The sequence below is a fragment of the Haliotis asinina genome, chromosome 12 (genome assembly GCF_037392515.1).
Source record: "Haliotis asinina isolate JCU_RB_2024 chromosome 12, JCU_Hal_asi_v2, whole genome shotgun sequence".
NCBI lineage: Eukaryota > Metazoa > Mollusca > Gastropoda > Lepetellida > Haliotidae > Haliotis > Haliotis asinina.
In genome coordinates this window covers 53,935,120-53,951,199 of record NC_090291.1, presented here as the reverse complement: position 1 = coordinate 53,951,199, position 16,080 = coordinate 53,935,120, and the positions used below count along the sequence as shown (strand labels likewise).

Sequence of the window (16,080 nt, the reverse complement as noted above, 5' to 3'; positions counted from 1 at the left end):
AACTCAGAAACCATATGTCAGACTGGAGAAGATTAATATCGATGATCAGAGCAAAAGAGAAAACTGTAAGGAGCTGCTTTTAAAACATAAAAACCCAAAAGGTTGTTCAGAAAAAAATGACATGTTGAAAGGTTTTTAGCACAGCTGTTAAAAACAACACATCCGTCTTCTATCTGACAGAACCGGGCATTTTTCCCCAGTCTCACCCCAGGATATACCTCCAGCTTCACCCCGCCATGTTTTCACACGTCAGATTATCAGCGTTAGGGATGCCATGATGTAAACATAGAGCTAGGGTAATCGTAAAGCCCTTTATAAGATACACCTCGGGTTAGGTGATGGTGTTAGTTTGTACAGGGAAAGAAGTTCATCACAAGACCGCAGCGGTGGTATTGCGGCCGATTCTGCTATCAAGACATGTGCATGTGACGTCATCTGTACCGGGCACCTGTCATCACGTGATATAACTGTTTGGTGTTTGTGAAGCATTAGCATCTGTTTATCGCACCTCTTCCAAGATGTGTGTTCTATTATGCGCTTATTTCTGGAGGATTTCGATTACCTTGTTAACTAAAATTGGTGTAATCAGTAAAGAGAAAACATATGCAGTGATTTAAATAAAAAAACTATTTGCGTCACATTGCTGTCAGAATAAATACATTGAATTCTGAAGGCCACGTATCAGTGAATAGAAAATGCTGACGACAAAAACTTCACTGCAGATCACGTGTCCTATACACGAGACCGATATCAGCTGGGTGTTTTATACAATTATTTTCATATTTTTATTGTTCAGTAATAGCATCTTAACCGCCAAAGCATTATTTCAACCATTGAAACTTCCAAGTCGTCTTTGGTGCAGCAAATTGCTGTCAAATCGTTTATGTAGACTTTGTCTTTGCTTGAAACTTTCTTGAATTTGTGCATTGTGTAACAAAAATAATGCAAAGACCGCCCAGAGCCGTGACACTTTTATTGGATGAAACGACATTAAACGACTGAATGAAAATGACAAGAGTAGTCTCAGACAGTGTAAAGGTGTGTCATTATCCTTGTGCTGGGGTCATGGCGTAACTTAGTTCTTAGAGCGTTCGCTCTTCACGCCAAAGGTCCGGGTTCGAGTTCAAACATGAGTATAACTGTATAATGAGTTTGGAGACCATTTCTAGTGTCCCCAAACTCACTGACTCATCTTTGTGCTCCTCACCACACCTTTGCTGATAGGTTTCAGTGAACTTGTAATAAATTATGTAGATCTGGTACACGTAGTGTATTACCCTGCCATATCCAGGTATCAGGAAACAGATGCCCAACAAATATTCTGAATCCGCAGAATCTTCGGAGTATCGAGCATGTCAAGAGTGTGGAGTTGGTTTGATACAAATGATGTCAATGTTCGGAAACATATTATTTCTTACACTGCATGTTGTTATCGGCGGTTTCAGCATGACTGCCGGACGCCTCACGTCTATTCGATTCATGCAAATGCAACTTAAATGAAATCCTACTGTACCATGAATCATTCTTTATAAATGATAGGCTTCAGTAATTCAAATTCTGAGACATTTTTTATGTGTTTAGTACGAAATCATATAGGCGAGTGTAAGACAGAAAACTAAGTTTACAAATATATCATTATAACTATCTCATCGTTTGGTCTTTCAGATGATTAAATGCACTTCAAACAGCACTAAAGCATACTACCGGACTCAGTTCATCTTGTGTCTACTAATACCCACACTGGAGGTCCGAGATAGTCACTCCATCATCGGGCCATGTTGTGTCCAATACCGACACTGGAGTTCCGAGGCAGTCACTCCATCTTCGGGCCATCTTGTGTCCAATGCCCACACTAGAGATCCGAGGAAGTCACTCCATCACCGACCCATCTTGTGTCGACCCAATACCCACACTGGAGTTCCGAGGAAGTCACTTCATCATCGGACCCTCTAGTGTCCAACCAATACGGGCATTGCACTTCACCAAGAAGTCATTTTTTTTATTCCATGTCCACTTTGACGTCGCTTCTACTGTACAGTCGTATGTAATACAGTCAAGTGACGGTCTTTGATAATAATGACTGGCTGTTCATCTATATAATCCTATACACACAAGGGACAGCGTGAAACAGGGACATGCGGCCTAACGAAGTAAGATTATATGACTTCAAAGCAGCCCCTTCATCCAGCGGTAATGGTCGTTGAAAGAACTCAGTAAAGGATATTCTTTCTCCGAGACAGCTTACCATTCTGATATGTCGTTGACCGTATTAAACATTAACTGAGATAATCAGGAGTAACGATTCCCGACTCTTGCCACATGATCCCCATACACGATGGCAGGTGGTAAGAGAATTTACTGTCAAGCAAAGTGAAGACATAGAGGAAACTGTGCATGGTTGTTAGAGAATATGGATGGTTCTGGTTGGTGGGTTCGGGGACGGGTAATAAGTATGATAAGTAACAATACTATATTGCTTCTGCAGATATCTAACCTGACCCACCACATGAGAGACACGACACACACAACATGTTTACAAGATTACGAACTATCGTCGTCGTCGTCGTTGTTGTTGTTGTTGTTGTTGTAACTATGTCATCGCCCTTCCAGTGTACGCTTGTTGATGTTTATACGTTAATCTTGTGATGGCTCTTTGCCTTTCATGTGACAGACGCCGAGAGAAGAAAAGCTCAGGGACTCCGATATTTTAATTGCAGTGATTGGGCTGATGTCATCTCATATGTTCTTCCAGTCGCGTATGTTTAAAAGAATTATTGTAAACATAGATATCAACCTGGATCTAAAAGCCAAGATAATGATGTTGGGTATAATTTGTTATCGGAATGTGCAGTACGACCTAGCTTGAATTCCTGCTGTGATGGATTGGTCTCCCACCGTGTGGATACCTGAAGCCTGCAGCTCACATCTCACACCCTACAGTTATACAGTATTCATCCCCAAATCCAGTGCCCAGCACACGCCCTCCATATCCCGCCATACCTTGCCCCCTGCCAGATATCCGTGATTTTCACACCCGGCCTTCGATCTCCGATTTTCACATCACACACCATTCCACAGCCGTTCCCTTACCACTGCACCCCGATCTCAGATCCTTGATCTCTGATCATCACACCGCTCACCATTCCACAACCTATCACTTCACTCCGATCTCCGATCATCACACCAATCACCATTCCACAACCTATCACTTCACTCCGATCTCCGATCATCACACCACTCACCATTCCACAACCTATCACTTCACTCCATCTCCGATTATCACACCACTCACCATTCCACAACCTGTCATTTCACTCCGATCTCTGATCATCACACCGCTCACCATTCCACAACCTATCACTTCACTCCGATCTCTGATCATCACACCGCTCACCATTCCACAACCTGTCATTTCACTCCGATCTCCGATCATCACACCACTCACCATTCCACAACCTATCACTTCACTCCGATCTCTGATCATCACACCGCTCACCATTCCACAACCTATCACTTCACTCTGATCTCTGATCATCACACCGCTCACCATTCCACAACCTATCACTTCACTCCGATCTCCGATCTCCGATCATCACATCGCTCACCATTCCACAACCTGTCATTTCACTCCGATCTCCGATCATCACACCACTCACCATTCCACAACCTATCACTTCACTCCGATCTCCGATCATCACACCACTCACCATTCCACAACCTATCACTTCACTCCGATCTCCGATCATCACACCACTCACCATTCCACAACCTATCACTTCACTCCGATCTCCGATCATCACACCACTCACCATTCCACAACCTATCACTTCACTCCGATCTCCGATCATCACACCACTCACCATTCCACAACCTATCACTTCACTCCGATCTCCGATCATCACACCACTCACCATTCCACAACCTATCACTTCACTCCGATCTCCGATCATCACACCACTCACCATTCCACAACCTATCACTTCACTCCGACCTCCGATCCTCCATCTCCGACCATCACACGACTCATCATTCCACAGCCGGTCCCCGATCCCTGCACCCGATCTCCGCATCCCTGTACCTGCCATTGCTACATGAAGTGTAATCACGAGACATATGTGGGAAAGCTACTCTCAACCTTGTGTTTCAATAACGGTAAAACATTTAACCAGTTCAACTAATATAGATCAGACATTTTTCAGACATGAATAGATAATGTCATATGATACAGCAACGTGGCTTATTGAGCGTGATGGTGTACATGGATGAGGAAGATCGATGGTCTGGCCTGGATATGGAATTACTGCTCAAATATAGTCAGTAGGTTTAATTTAGCGGTCGGTGCCTGTATCCTCCTGTAACAGTTTCAAAAAGACATGTAGCAGAGATTTCAAATCTCCACAGTCGGTCGACCTGCTGAAAACATCACATCATGGTAGATCATGAATCCATTTCAAAAACGGTCACTTTTTGGTTAAATCCAATTTCCAAGTGCATGCTGCTGCTGCTGCCGTTTTCCTTTCTCCGGTGGAATAGTGTTAAAAGCGGCGTAAAACGATATATGTAAGTACACCCAAGGGAGGGGAAAGGTATGTATATAGTTACTGCACAACACGCCAATTTCGTTTCAGACTGGTTGCTCAAGAGCAGAGACCCGTTTGCTTGTCATTATATACCGTTGATATGGGACGCGCTTATAATATCCGTCACCCGTTTGCTTGGCCCAGATTTGGTTTGCAACCTCCAGAGATCCTTTTCTAGAACTTTGCTGACTGTGGGGTTAATGACAGTAACATACACGGATCTACCTCTTGTCATTCTGGGGCTGTGGGGTCGTCTTGTGGTTGAAGCATTCGTTCGTTGCGAGGAAGACCCGGGTTCGATTCCCGACATAGGTACAATGTGAAACCCACTGCCGGTGTCCCCTCCGTGATATTGATGGAATATTGTTAAAAGAGACGTAAAACCAAAGTCACTCACTCACTCTTGTCATTTTCAGAGGTGATTGCACACACTTCCTGAGATCAAATATACCTTCATATAATTAAAATACGATATTACAGACACATGTCATTACATTCCTACGGTATAAGCACATATTTTCCTCTATTAACCAGAGTATGTTTCAGTGTTTTCATTTAATTAAACCACGATATCCTCCTTTTCCTGATGGTTGTAAACTGACGAGCTGTCTCCTGCCAGACATGCCTCATGCCATGGTATTCTCGCAACCACACCAGATGCTTGTGTCAACATACTCTAAAAGAGCGTTCCTTCAACCAGCGATCGATACGGCTGTCTAATATGAACACCGTTATTTAACAGAGGGTAATTCTGTGAGATGAATTTGAAACGCGATAGAATTTACTCGCAAAGGGCCTTCTGCGCATGGCCAAAGAAATATAATATTACTTTCTTATATCACGTTCTTTAAAGACTTAGGGTTGTTAACGAATAGTTTGAAGCGTCTGTTTCTTGAGTAAACCATCCTTCGTGACATTTCATTATTATAAATCACATACTCCAAGGATATATGCTCTACCGACAACGTTTTAAATACCCTAGTCAATAACACTGCACTTGGGGACGCCAAGATTAGATAGTTATTTCGGCGAATCACATGTATTTCTGCCACCGAAAACTAACACAAGTTGCAAAAAGACTTATTTTTGATGTAAGCGAGACAGACTCTAATATAAACCTTCTCATGTCAGTTTTAAATTACCTGTTTCAACGTTCAAAACACGTTTCGTAATTGAAAATATTCTATCCGTGCGCATTCCGTTTTATCCAGAATAACGTTAAAAGCCTTAAATGAGTTTCTTGGTGTAATAGAAGGGAAAAAAGGTTGAGGCAGTTTGGGTCGCCTGCAGCAGTTATACAACATACGGCTTGTGGAGGTTATGGTTATCTCAAGACATTATCACTTCTATTTATTCCCCCTTTGTGTAAGATCGAGGAATTATACAGATATCACCAAGAGGGGTAACATGAACTTCTGTTTGTATGTTACGAAATATCTTGGTCTGGGTTGTACCACAGGGGACGCTATCTGTGCAATTAGGCCTCTGGCTTGTCAAACATGAGTCTCCAATTGTAAGATTTTCACGATAAGTTGTTTGTTATGAGAAACAAATTGCTAAAAGTGTTTTTACCACGTGTCATGATAAGAATAGTTTTCTTATACTTTCTAGAGGATCCTGTATCAGTATATCACTGTTTGTATTCTAATTCGAGTTGTTTACAAACCTAGATATCGTACATCAACGTACGTATCTGTATGTATTCTAACGAAGCTTGCCCCATCTACAGACGTGCCTTTCATGGTAGATGTGTTCTGTTCCTTGTCCAAGACAGACTCCCTCCTCATTCCTGCAAACGATACATCCACTAAGCAAGTTTAGTTTGGCCTTGACCTCCTTAGGTCAATGTCTTCATTATACGATATCTACGAGGCATCGTATGGCAAACAAAACCTGTCTTTTATGCCTCTGGTTTATGCGCAGTAGATAAGAGAGTGTACACACTGTGTGCAGGTAGACGCTGTGTGTGTTCGAGTTTTAAACCAGATGTTGTGGTTTCATGGACGCTTAAAACTTCAAGGGATGTAAACATTCATTCGTCATCAAGTATGCTATTGTATTTACACAACATAATCTACAATCAGACACAACATAAACGTAATGAAACATACTACAAAAAGTTTTATTCATTATTATGCATAATCTTCCTTTCTTTTGGATCACGGTTTACCTCCGCCATGTGGGACGTCGTGTAAATTCTCTACGCAGACGTTCCATTATCAAGCTGTGGTTAGTATGCCCTCAGTGTGGAAGGCAAATGTATTATCCTATATTAAACAGTAGATGTTGATTGTGTTACGAGTATGTATTTTCTGTATATCTTGTTATTAATTAAGGTCAATAATTATCAATAGTTATTAATGGGTCACATTTCGTATAATATATGATCCGCATTTTAAGGAGACACATGTAATCGGTTCCCAATCGAGCGTGTCGATGCTCATGATGTTGATCACTGGATTGTCTGGTTCGGACTTGAATATTTACAGATCTGCGCCTTATAGCTGAAATATTGCTGAGTACGGCATCCTATAATTAAGAGTTCAAACCCCAGATTTACCCCTTTCATGAACCGGATTTTGGGGCCATGCTGTTACCATTCACGGAGACATGCTTTCAGACTTCGGCACCCAGCTAACCTATGTATATCAAATAGTGTTCAAAAAGCTTTACAACTCTCAAACAATACATATTTTTCTGAACACAAAACTGACAAGAACAATTTCATATTGCATCAAATCGTCATTAGATATTTCTTGGTACCTCCAGCAGATCTGAAACCTGTGCGTGAATGAGGGTAGTTTTACCCACTATTCCAGCACCCGTACTCATAAGGTGCCACACTTGGCTTTCGCACAGTCGGTCAGACTTTGAATGACGTTATGTATTAATGCTTATTCAAAATAATATAACTTCTCAACCCAAAGTAGCAAAACAATATGGGCGTTCCTACACGTCATCATTTTGTTCGGCAAGGCTGAAGTACATGACTGCCTTTTGAAGTTCACAAAATATATAACAAACCATATTTAACTTTCTGCGATTGGGAGCAAAGACATCTCCAAAACGAGAATATTCAGTTACAGTGCTAGGAACAGCAGGTCCAGGACATGTGATAGGAACAAAGAGTATATACATATACTGTAATATATTGGAATGGAATATTGTATCAGCTGCTGTTATCATGTTATCTTACGTCAATGCAGCGCTTGTATTAATTGTAAGTCTCCGCTAGCTCGTGTGAGTGTATTGTCCCCTGCAGATAATGTAAATGAATATGCAAGCCTGTCTTTCTATGTGTGTTGCTTCTCATTTAAGGACGAGCCTGAAAATTAATCCTTGCATCCAACTTAAGTGAATACAAAATATTCATTATATAGTAGTAACTTTAATATATGCCGAACAAACCCGGCCGATTCTTGAAATATATATATATATATATATATATATATCAGGTATTTCAAGAATCGGCCGGGTTTGTTCGGCATATATTAAATGTATATATACGTGTGTGCGTGTGTGCGTGTGTACGTGTGTGCGTGTGTGTACACTCGGGTCGGTGGTACGCTTTGTAGATGCACCGATAAAGGGATATATAATTCCCCCAGATTAGGGACAAAACGAGTGTGTTATTACGATAAGAGGAACCTTTTGTATTCTTTTTCTCACTAGAAAAACGAGAGGTTATTTGCTAAATACATGTACGTATAATTATGTAAGCAATACTCGCCTATGGTATTTGAAATGAATCTGCGGCTGGCTTCTCATAGAAAAGGAAGGATGTAAATAGCATTGTTGAGCAAGAAGGCCTTTGACGCCATCGGGAGCACAGAGTCGCGAGGAAATCTCGCATTACAGGCCACTAGCTATCTGACCTTTGTGAATTCCCTTGACGTAGCGAAAGAAGGATTAAAACTAGAGCCGACATAATGTTCCTACCGTATACTGATAGTATTCGGCAAAGACCTAATATTACCATACCACGCAATGCCTATAAATATACAGAATCGCCAGACTATATTGAGGTTGCTGTCTGAATTAGAATGATCGATGCTAAGATCACTTCTCCTGCATGTATCCAGAATCTTTCATGTTCTCGGTATTGCATTAATTGGGGATTCCCTGACACACATCCATCCTACAGGTAAATGGATACCTTGGTCGCCAATTCACACAGTGGGGATTTGTCTACATTACAAATCATGTTGAGTCTCCTCACGAAACAATAGCTGTAAATGTAATGCTTTACAAGCTGTAGGTTAGCCATTAAAAGCACGATGAAACCATATGTATCACTTCATGGCTGAAAAGAACTCTATAATTAAAGCCTTTATTCCTTAACCCCTTTCAGTCGAATCGTTTTCAACAGTTCCTTCAGGCCAATACAGGCACTTGTTAAACCAGACAAATATATTGGAGGGCGTAAACATGTATCTGATGGCTGGTTGTATGTTTCTTAAAGTACTGTTATGCAGCAATACAGTTTGAATATGATCGAGGGGATTGTTTAGTGAATTCCTGACTCAGTGAGATATTTTCGAATTCGAATTATTTTTAAAAATGATACAAGACCTAGCTCTTGCCTTCATTCGTCAAAAGTCACAAAATATTTTCGGAGTCATAGAAAAGCAGACTTCATTGAACGCTTTCGGCTTAATAACAAGTTTGTGTTAATAAATCATATCTAATAGAGAAGATACAGGTGTTGTCGAAAAGTCTGCACTATTGGTTTCTACCATCATGACACATTGCCATTTGGTGGACAACTTCTGATATTTAAGAATACACAAAGCATAGTGCCCGTGGGCAGTACTACGTCCTGGCGAGGCGTCTAACACCCATATTTCATCTACATGTTATGGATGAAGATGCATTTATTGTCGTTTTCTCATTGAACTTTGTTATCGTTTTTGACAAATTGCCCAGGACGTTTCAAGAAGAAAAATAACTGTAGCCACAACGTTTGAAGACAAACCGACAAGTGATCCATGGATAATTTTTGTTCTGAAGTTAGATGGAATTGTGGTGTACATACCTTAACGTGGCTATTACAAATTACGGCAACTTCACCTGTGCACAAAGGTGATCACTTCTTAGTTATTTTAAGGATTACGATTAATCCGTAAGTTAATTTGCTAGTCAAAAGAAATACTTTTCGCATTGTGCGTATTTTGGGGGACTTTTGAACCCACTTCAAAAAAAGAGGACCGCCCGGTAATTCAATCGGTGTGCTCACTTACAGGTTTGGGGGAACCAAGGATTATGATTCTATTAGAGCAATAAGCATAAACACGTCATAGAACCCACAATAATATCCTGGAGGGAGGTGAGGCAGCCTGGTGGTTAAGGCGTTCGGTCGACACGCTGAAGATCCCGGTTCAATTCCTCACATGAGTATAATGTGAAAAGTCCATGTATTCGTCCTGAGCTGTGATTCTGTTGGAATATTGCTTAAGCGGCGCAAAACTACACTCATAAAGTCCTGGTTAAGACAAGAAAGAAAGAATGAAAATCAGGACTTTCATTGTTGTCGCCAGACCATCTTCAAGTGAATCTTCTTAAGCTTATTTTCTGCTTTGTCAAGTCTAAATTTTCACCTCCAAAAATGGTATTCCCTTAAAACAGTTCTAGTGTGTTCGACATCGTGTGTGCTTTCCCATTATAACCATGCCATTTGAAGTCTTTTTAAATCCTCAAGGCTTAATACTTCAAAGGAAGGATCTTTTGTCATCAAACGAAGTATTCTTAATCCTAATACGTGGCCATAAAAGAGTCTCCTCGTCACAACGGTTACAATTAGTGTTCAAAGACGCCTGGAAATGTCACGTGTTGTAGGGAAGGGGTCGTGGCTTTAGGCGTGAAAATAGTCCTATTTGATACAAGAAATATTTATTGCAAGTGAGGCATGATTACATGATGAATGTGGGTAGAAACACAGTTAACGTGTTTTAAGGTGTGATGATGAGAGAATGATTGTTGCGAGAGTACCAAGCCATGCAGATGACGCAGGATAGAGAGAAAGCTCTCCTGATTAATCCAAAGGCTGTGCCATCGTTACACAGGTGGTGACACTCGTGCAACAATCGCGAGAGTGATGTTATCATACCGGCAGACATTATAGACACGGGACATTTCATTTCAGGAAACGCCTCTTGACTGTGCGTCATGGACAACCACTGCCCCAAGACAATCCCTTCAATGTGTCCAGACAATGGTATTGCCATATTATTCTGTCTCTAGATCATTCCATGGGATCACGTTGACACGTCAAAATTGACGTCAAAGGTTTTGTGCAACGGCGGTAAAACAGGCTCTGATAGACAGTCCCAGTGTTTCCTGATGAGAGCTGGTTTCATCTCTTCATAGCTAGAGTACTTGTACGTGCGTATTGCCGTCACGAAGACGTTGTGGGTTGTTGCCGCGGAAGGAGACTACACCATTTGAAGATTGCAGCCTACTGATTTGTTCCGTGATTGGAGGTCAGGAAATTCCTGAACGTGCGCTGGACGCGAATCTCACAGCAAATAGTTACATGCATGAGGTATTACGTGCAATTGTACTACTCTTTTAACCCAAGATCGGATATTGTTTTATCAGGAAAACGCAAGTCCATTTAGACCACGCGTCTTTCCGTAGATCAATAACGTCAACGGTTTGCCTTTGCCACCCCAGGCGACACTTCGCCAGTCGAGCACCAGCGGTGTCACCCTGATCGTCAGGTTGGATACAAACAGGGGTAGTCGTGGAGGAAGCGAAATCCACTAAATTCTATTTGACGATTTGATCATTCAGTTCTGTCCTTGCAGAGTGAATTTAATCTCAGTCTTAATGAGGATGAGTAGTCAAGTCGTTCCCGGGTAATACTGCGTGAGATTGCTCACTCACTCACTCACTCTCAAAACCCACTCATTTACTCACCCAACCACTCACTCACTCACTCACTCACATTCCTCACGTGCTTATTTTCACAAAATATAACTTTTAACAGTTTTGAATCTACTGTTGCTACGGTTACGCATTACCAAGATGAAATATTCCGTACTTGTTTTCTGTCCACTAATAGTGATTCAGTGCATACAGATATCAACGTTTATGAATGAGGATTTTCAGTGAATCTAAGTGTACTCAAGCATACACTTGAGTGATATATATACATGCATGTTCCTTGGAAGTCGACAGAAGAATGAAACTAGTAAATTCATGTTACCCTGGCTTTTTTCTTCATATGAGAGTCACAGAAGGAATCTGTTAATGTGTCTCTGTATAAATGGAGGCGTACAACTTTGTTCGACTTTGTTCGACTCTCTCAACAAACGTCCTCTGCAACATCCTTGGGGATGATTTCAACGTGTACGACATCAAAAACGGTGTTTCTTGTCGTCCGGGGCTGTTAGGTAGTCTAGTGGTTAAAGCGTTAGCTCGTCACTGTGAAGTTCCGGATTCGATTCACCACATGGGCACAATACGTGAAACTCATTTCTGGTGTCCGCTGCCGTGATGTTGCTGGAATATTGCTAAAAGAGACGTACAACAAAACTCACTCACACACTCATTCTCGTCGTACACTTTCAACTGATGATAGCGTGATGTGCTGACCCCAGTACAACTCCACAGCTAAACCTCGTCAACGTGTTTATAAAGGAAGGGAAAGGAGGAAAAAATGAACATTGCAGTTGTAGCTAATTGATGTTCATGAAGTACTGTGACATCACATTACTACGCCATTAAGTCATCGCCTGATCTGAGATCTCAACCAAGTAACCTATCATTTCATCCATGTTGTCGCGCCTGCGTGTGTTACATTGCTATCTAAAGATTACCCCTCACCATGCATCACCCACAGGCAATGATAAACACACGTATTGATATCTAAAGATTACCCATCACCCATGCATCACCCACGGGCAATGATAAACTCACGTACTGATATCTAAAGATTACCCCTCACCATGCATCACCCACAGGCAATGATAAACACACGTACTGATATCTAAAGATTACCCATCACCCATGCATCACCCACAGGCAATGATAAACTCATGTACTGATATCTAAAGATTACCCCTCACCATGCATCACCCACAGGCAATGATAAACTCATGTACTGATATCTAAAGATTATCCCTCACCATGCATCACCCACAGGCAATGATAAACTCGTGTACTGATATCTAAAGATTATCCCTCACCATGCATCACCCACAGGCAATGATAAACTCACGTACTGATATCTAAAGATTATCCCTCACCATGCATCACCCACAGGCAATGATAAACTCACGTACAAAGTAAAAAAGGGTTATATTTAGGATTCATACCTTCGCAGTTACGTACGGATTCTCATACTTCATACTACTTGAGTCCATCGAAATTCGAAGTCTCGCTCTCACAATTAGGCACTTAAGTCAAGGGTGTAAGTAAGTATTAAGCCAAATACAGTATGTGTTACATTTATCCATTTTGTAAATGGTTCTGTGTATTCATGACGTTTAAAGTCAGGCGGAAAATTACGCAAATGGCAATAATTCTAGATCCTTTTAGTAAATTCCAAGCGAGAATTGTTCATAATGTGTGTAAAATGTTCATAAATATCCAGGTGAAGGTTCTGAAATTACCCTACGTAATCGACTTACAAGACAAACAGATTTGTATTTAACCTAACGATTCCAGTCCTCGGTGTGTGACAAGAGGATTATTTGACAGAAACGGTTATGAGGGGGTGTAGTAGTTAGCAATTACCTTCAGCTTAGACTCGACCATTGATAATCTCAGTGTAATAGCAGCAGTCAGAAGCGACAAAAATAAATAATCCCCCCGATCATCCACCTAATAGGTCACTGACGTACCGAGTTCAAATGAACCTCTCTCTCTCTCTACCTCTCTCTCTCTCTCTCTCTCTCTCTCTCTCTCTCTCTCTCTCTCTCTCTCTCTCAAACGGTCTTGCAGGTCAAGAACAAATTCTGTTAAAAGCGAAAAACACAAGAGTTTCTGGAAAGCTTGGCTTAATTTTCTAAGAACATAAAAACAAAAATAAAACAACAAAATAAAATTAAAGACATAAAAATAAGGAGCCTTCAGCGTCACCTTTCTTCACTCATTCTGCATAAAATGGACATGAAAATATATTTGCCTTATCTACTTTTATAGAAACTATAAAGTTATATGGAATATTGCAGTTTCCATAGTTTAGACACTCAAAAAAGAACAACGCTTAACTTCTGAGAAGTACAATGGATAGTCTTTTGACATTTTAAATATTGCACAAGGACTTAGCAGAATCGATCTTTCAAATCGTGACAGAAATAGAAAGTTATTTTAGTGTATATTTAGCAAAACAAACTGATTAAAGACGACAGGAAGAGACAAGTACTTACTGAAAAGAAGTAGAGTGTTCTGTCGGATACACCTACATCAGCAGCATTGTTGACTTCCACGAAATCAGATGGATGACGTCACAATGAATCTACGTCATCTGTAGAACATTCAATGTGTGTAGTCATGATATTAGTGCGTGATGCTTGCTGTAACTATTTCAAGGGGCGCTTTATCAACACAACGAGGTTATTTGAATAATGGCACAATATATCGGAAGAGCTGTTTTAAAGTGAATATTTGATCATAAATAAATTCTCATCACCAAAAAGTTCTCATCGGGTCCGCAGTCATGAAAAGGTTCTTTTCACTTTCATTGTCATCAAACAGTTCTCGTCACTTCTATTGTGATAAAAAATTCTCATCTCTTTAGATGTCATGGAATAATTTTCACCATGTCCGTAATAACAAATAGCGTTTCCTTTATACCAATTTCAAATGACAGAAAATAGACGATGGCTTCACTCTGTAAACCAAACAACACATGTCAAGACCGCACCCGAACTCAGGGTCGCTACGCACGTATGCAGGACGTCATTCCTGAGTTTCACACTTTCGATTAATCTCTGTCGATCTTTGTCATTCCTTTGTTTCACCTCAGAGCCCTCGTGCTAAGGGGGAGATATCATCATGGGGCTGACAGATCTATGGTTGAGAGAATCCACTCTATATTGTGCAAGGAATGCTGGGCGATACAATCAGGACACTATGATAACACCAGCTATTTTGTCCATTTGCAGGGAATGGAAGTTAACGGCTGCGTTTGGTGTAAAGTTTTGTAATGAATTCGCCAGTTTTTGCACTATTTTATTGTTCCCATTATCATTATCATAATCTTTGTCATAAACCTTCAGTGTTATACTTCACAGTGACACCACTGACATGTCAGAGTGCCAGATGTTAGCGAGGCACATTCATGTCCTCTTGATTCAAACGCCCCAGTCAAAGTTCAGTCTGCAATTCCCCTATATATTTGAACTGTATTTGACACCGGCTCATCGATGTGAATATAGAAACTGCTTTAAACACACAGAAAAGAATAGAATGAATGAGGTCGATGGTGATGAAAACAACATGAAACAAAAAAAAACAAAACAAGCCCAAATATAAAAGCGGAAAACATAGCATTAAGAAATTAAGGCAATAAAAGCTCCGCACACTATAATTTTTTCAAGCTACACATATCCACAATTGCCTGTTACTGACAGTGTTGTTTGGAGGTCTTGTGGTAAAGCATTGACGCGTTCTGCTATCACTCGGAGACAATGCACACAGAACTACAATGTATGACGCATGTTCTTGTGTCCGCTGCTATGAAAGGAACAATACTAAAAGATGGGTAAAAACTTTTTAAACTCATACACACTCATCCGATACAATGATGCCACATCATTAACACTAATAAACACGTCAGTTTACATGAGAAAGGGCGATTGACGTTCCGCTGGCTGGTCTCGAACGTGATGCATTCAATACGAGTGCTTTGTAGGGAGGCGTTGATCCCCCGGAGTGACTTCAGTCCCTCCCATCATCCATCACGTCTTCACCCACACATACTCCTTTGTGCATGGGTACAGTATTTCTTTAGTCCATTCATGTATTGGCCCCCATGAGTCGACTTTATCGATTTCAATCATAATGTGATTATATGTAACGGAGCCCTTCAGATTAAGGCACTTAGAGCTAAGGTACCCCACGTGTATCTTGCAGGTTACACCAGTTCCACTTGGTCGGCGTAACATTTCGGTGCCTTAGTTTGTTGTATGGCATTAAATATCAATTGCCTAAAAGCAATCAAATATTTTTGTGGTCTATAAACAACAGGGATTTGTCAGCTTACCTATAGTTTGCCGTCAACAACACAGCCTATAGTCAGTAGACTACATGATTGCCGATAGATTACAATTCACATGATGCTGACTGGTCGGTTAGAAATAGCAGGGTGCCTATGGACAACATGCAGACCGATAGGTTAGAATTGCTGGGGAAGATCGTATTGTCGTAATCGCTCAGGGAAAACATGATGCTTTACTAGCTTGGAAACAGACTCACATTAATGAGGAAGACTGTGCTTCTGTCTGTGCTATCTGTCAGCTTAAATGACAGCGACAGAGCCCTTTCCGTGTTT

The 16,080-nt window shown here is 40.9% G+C and overlaps 2 protein-coding genes across 2 annotated transcripts in view; both read right to left on the bottom strand.

Moving 5' to 3' along the window:
• The window catches only part of LOC137258492 (RNA-binding protein 39-like), a 378,418-nt gene that overhangs the window by 187,423 nt on the left and 174,915 nt on the right, over positions 1-16,080 (bottom strand). The gene's annotated exons all lie outside the window — the stretch shown is intronic.
• On the bottom strand, positions 3,567-4,085 carry LOC137257571 (UDP-3-O-(3-hydroxymyristoyl)glucosamine N-acyltransferase-like). The gene has a single exon (XM_067794896.1). The coding sequence runs from the start codon at positions 4,083-4,085 to the stop codon at positions 3,567-3,569; it is 519 nt and encodes a 172-aa protein (XP_067650997.1).

What these genes read in the sequence shown, in the direction of transcription:
- LOC137257571 (XM_067794896.1), bottom strand. Translation starts at nt 4,085, where the DNA reads ATGGCAGGTACAGGGATGCGGAGATCGGGTGCAGGGATCGGGGACCGG.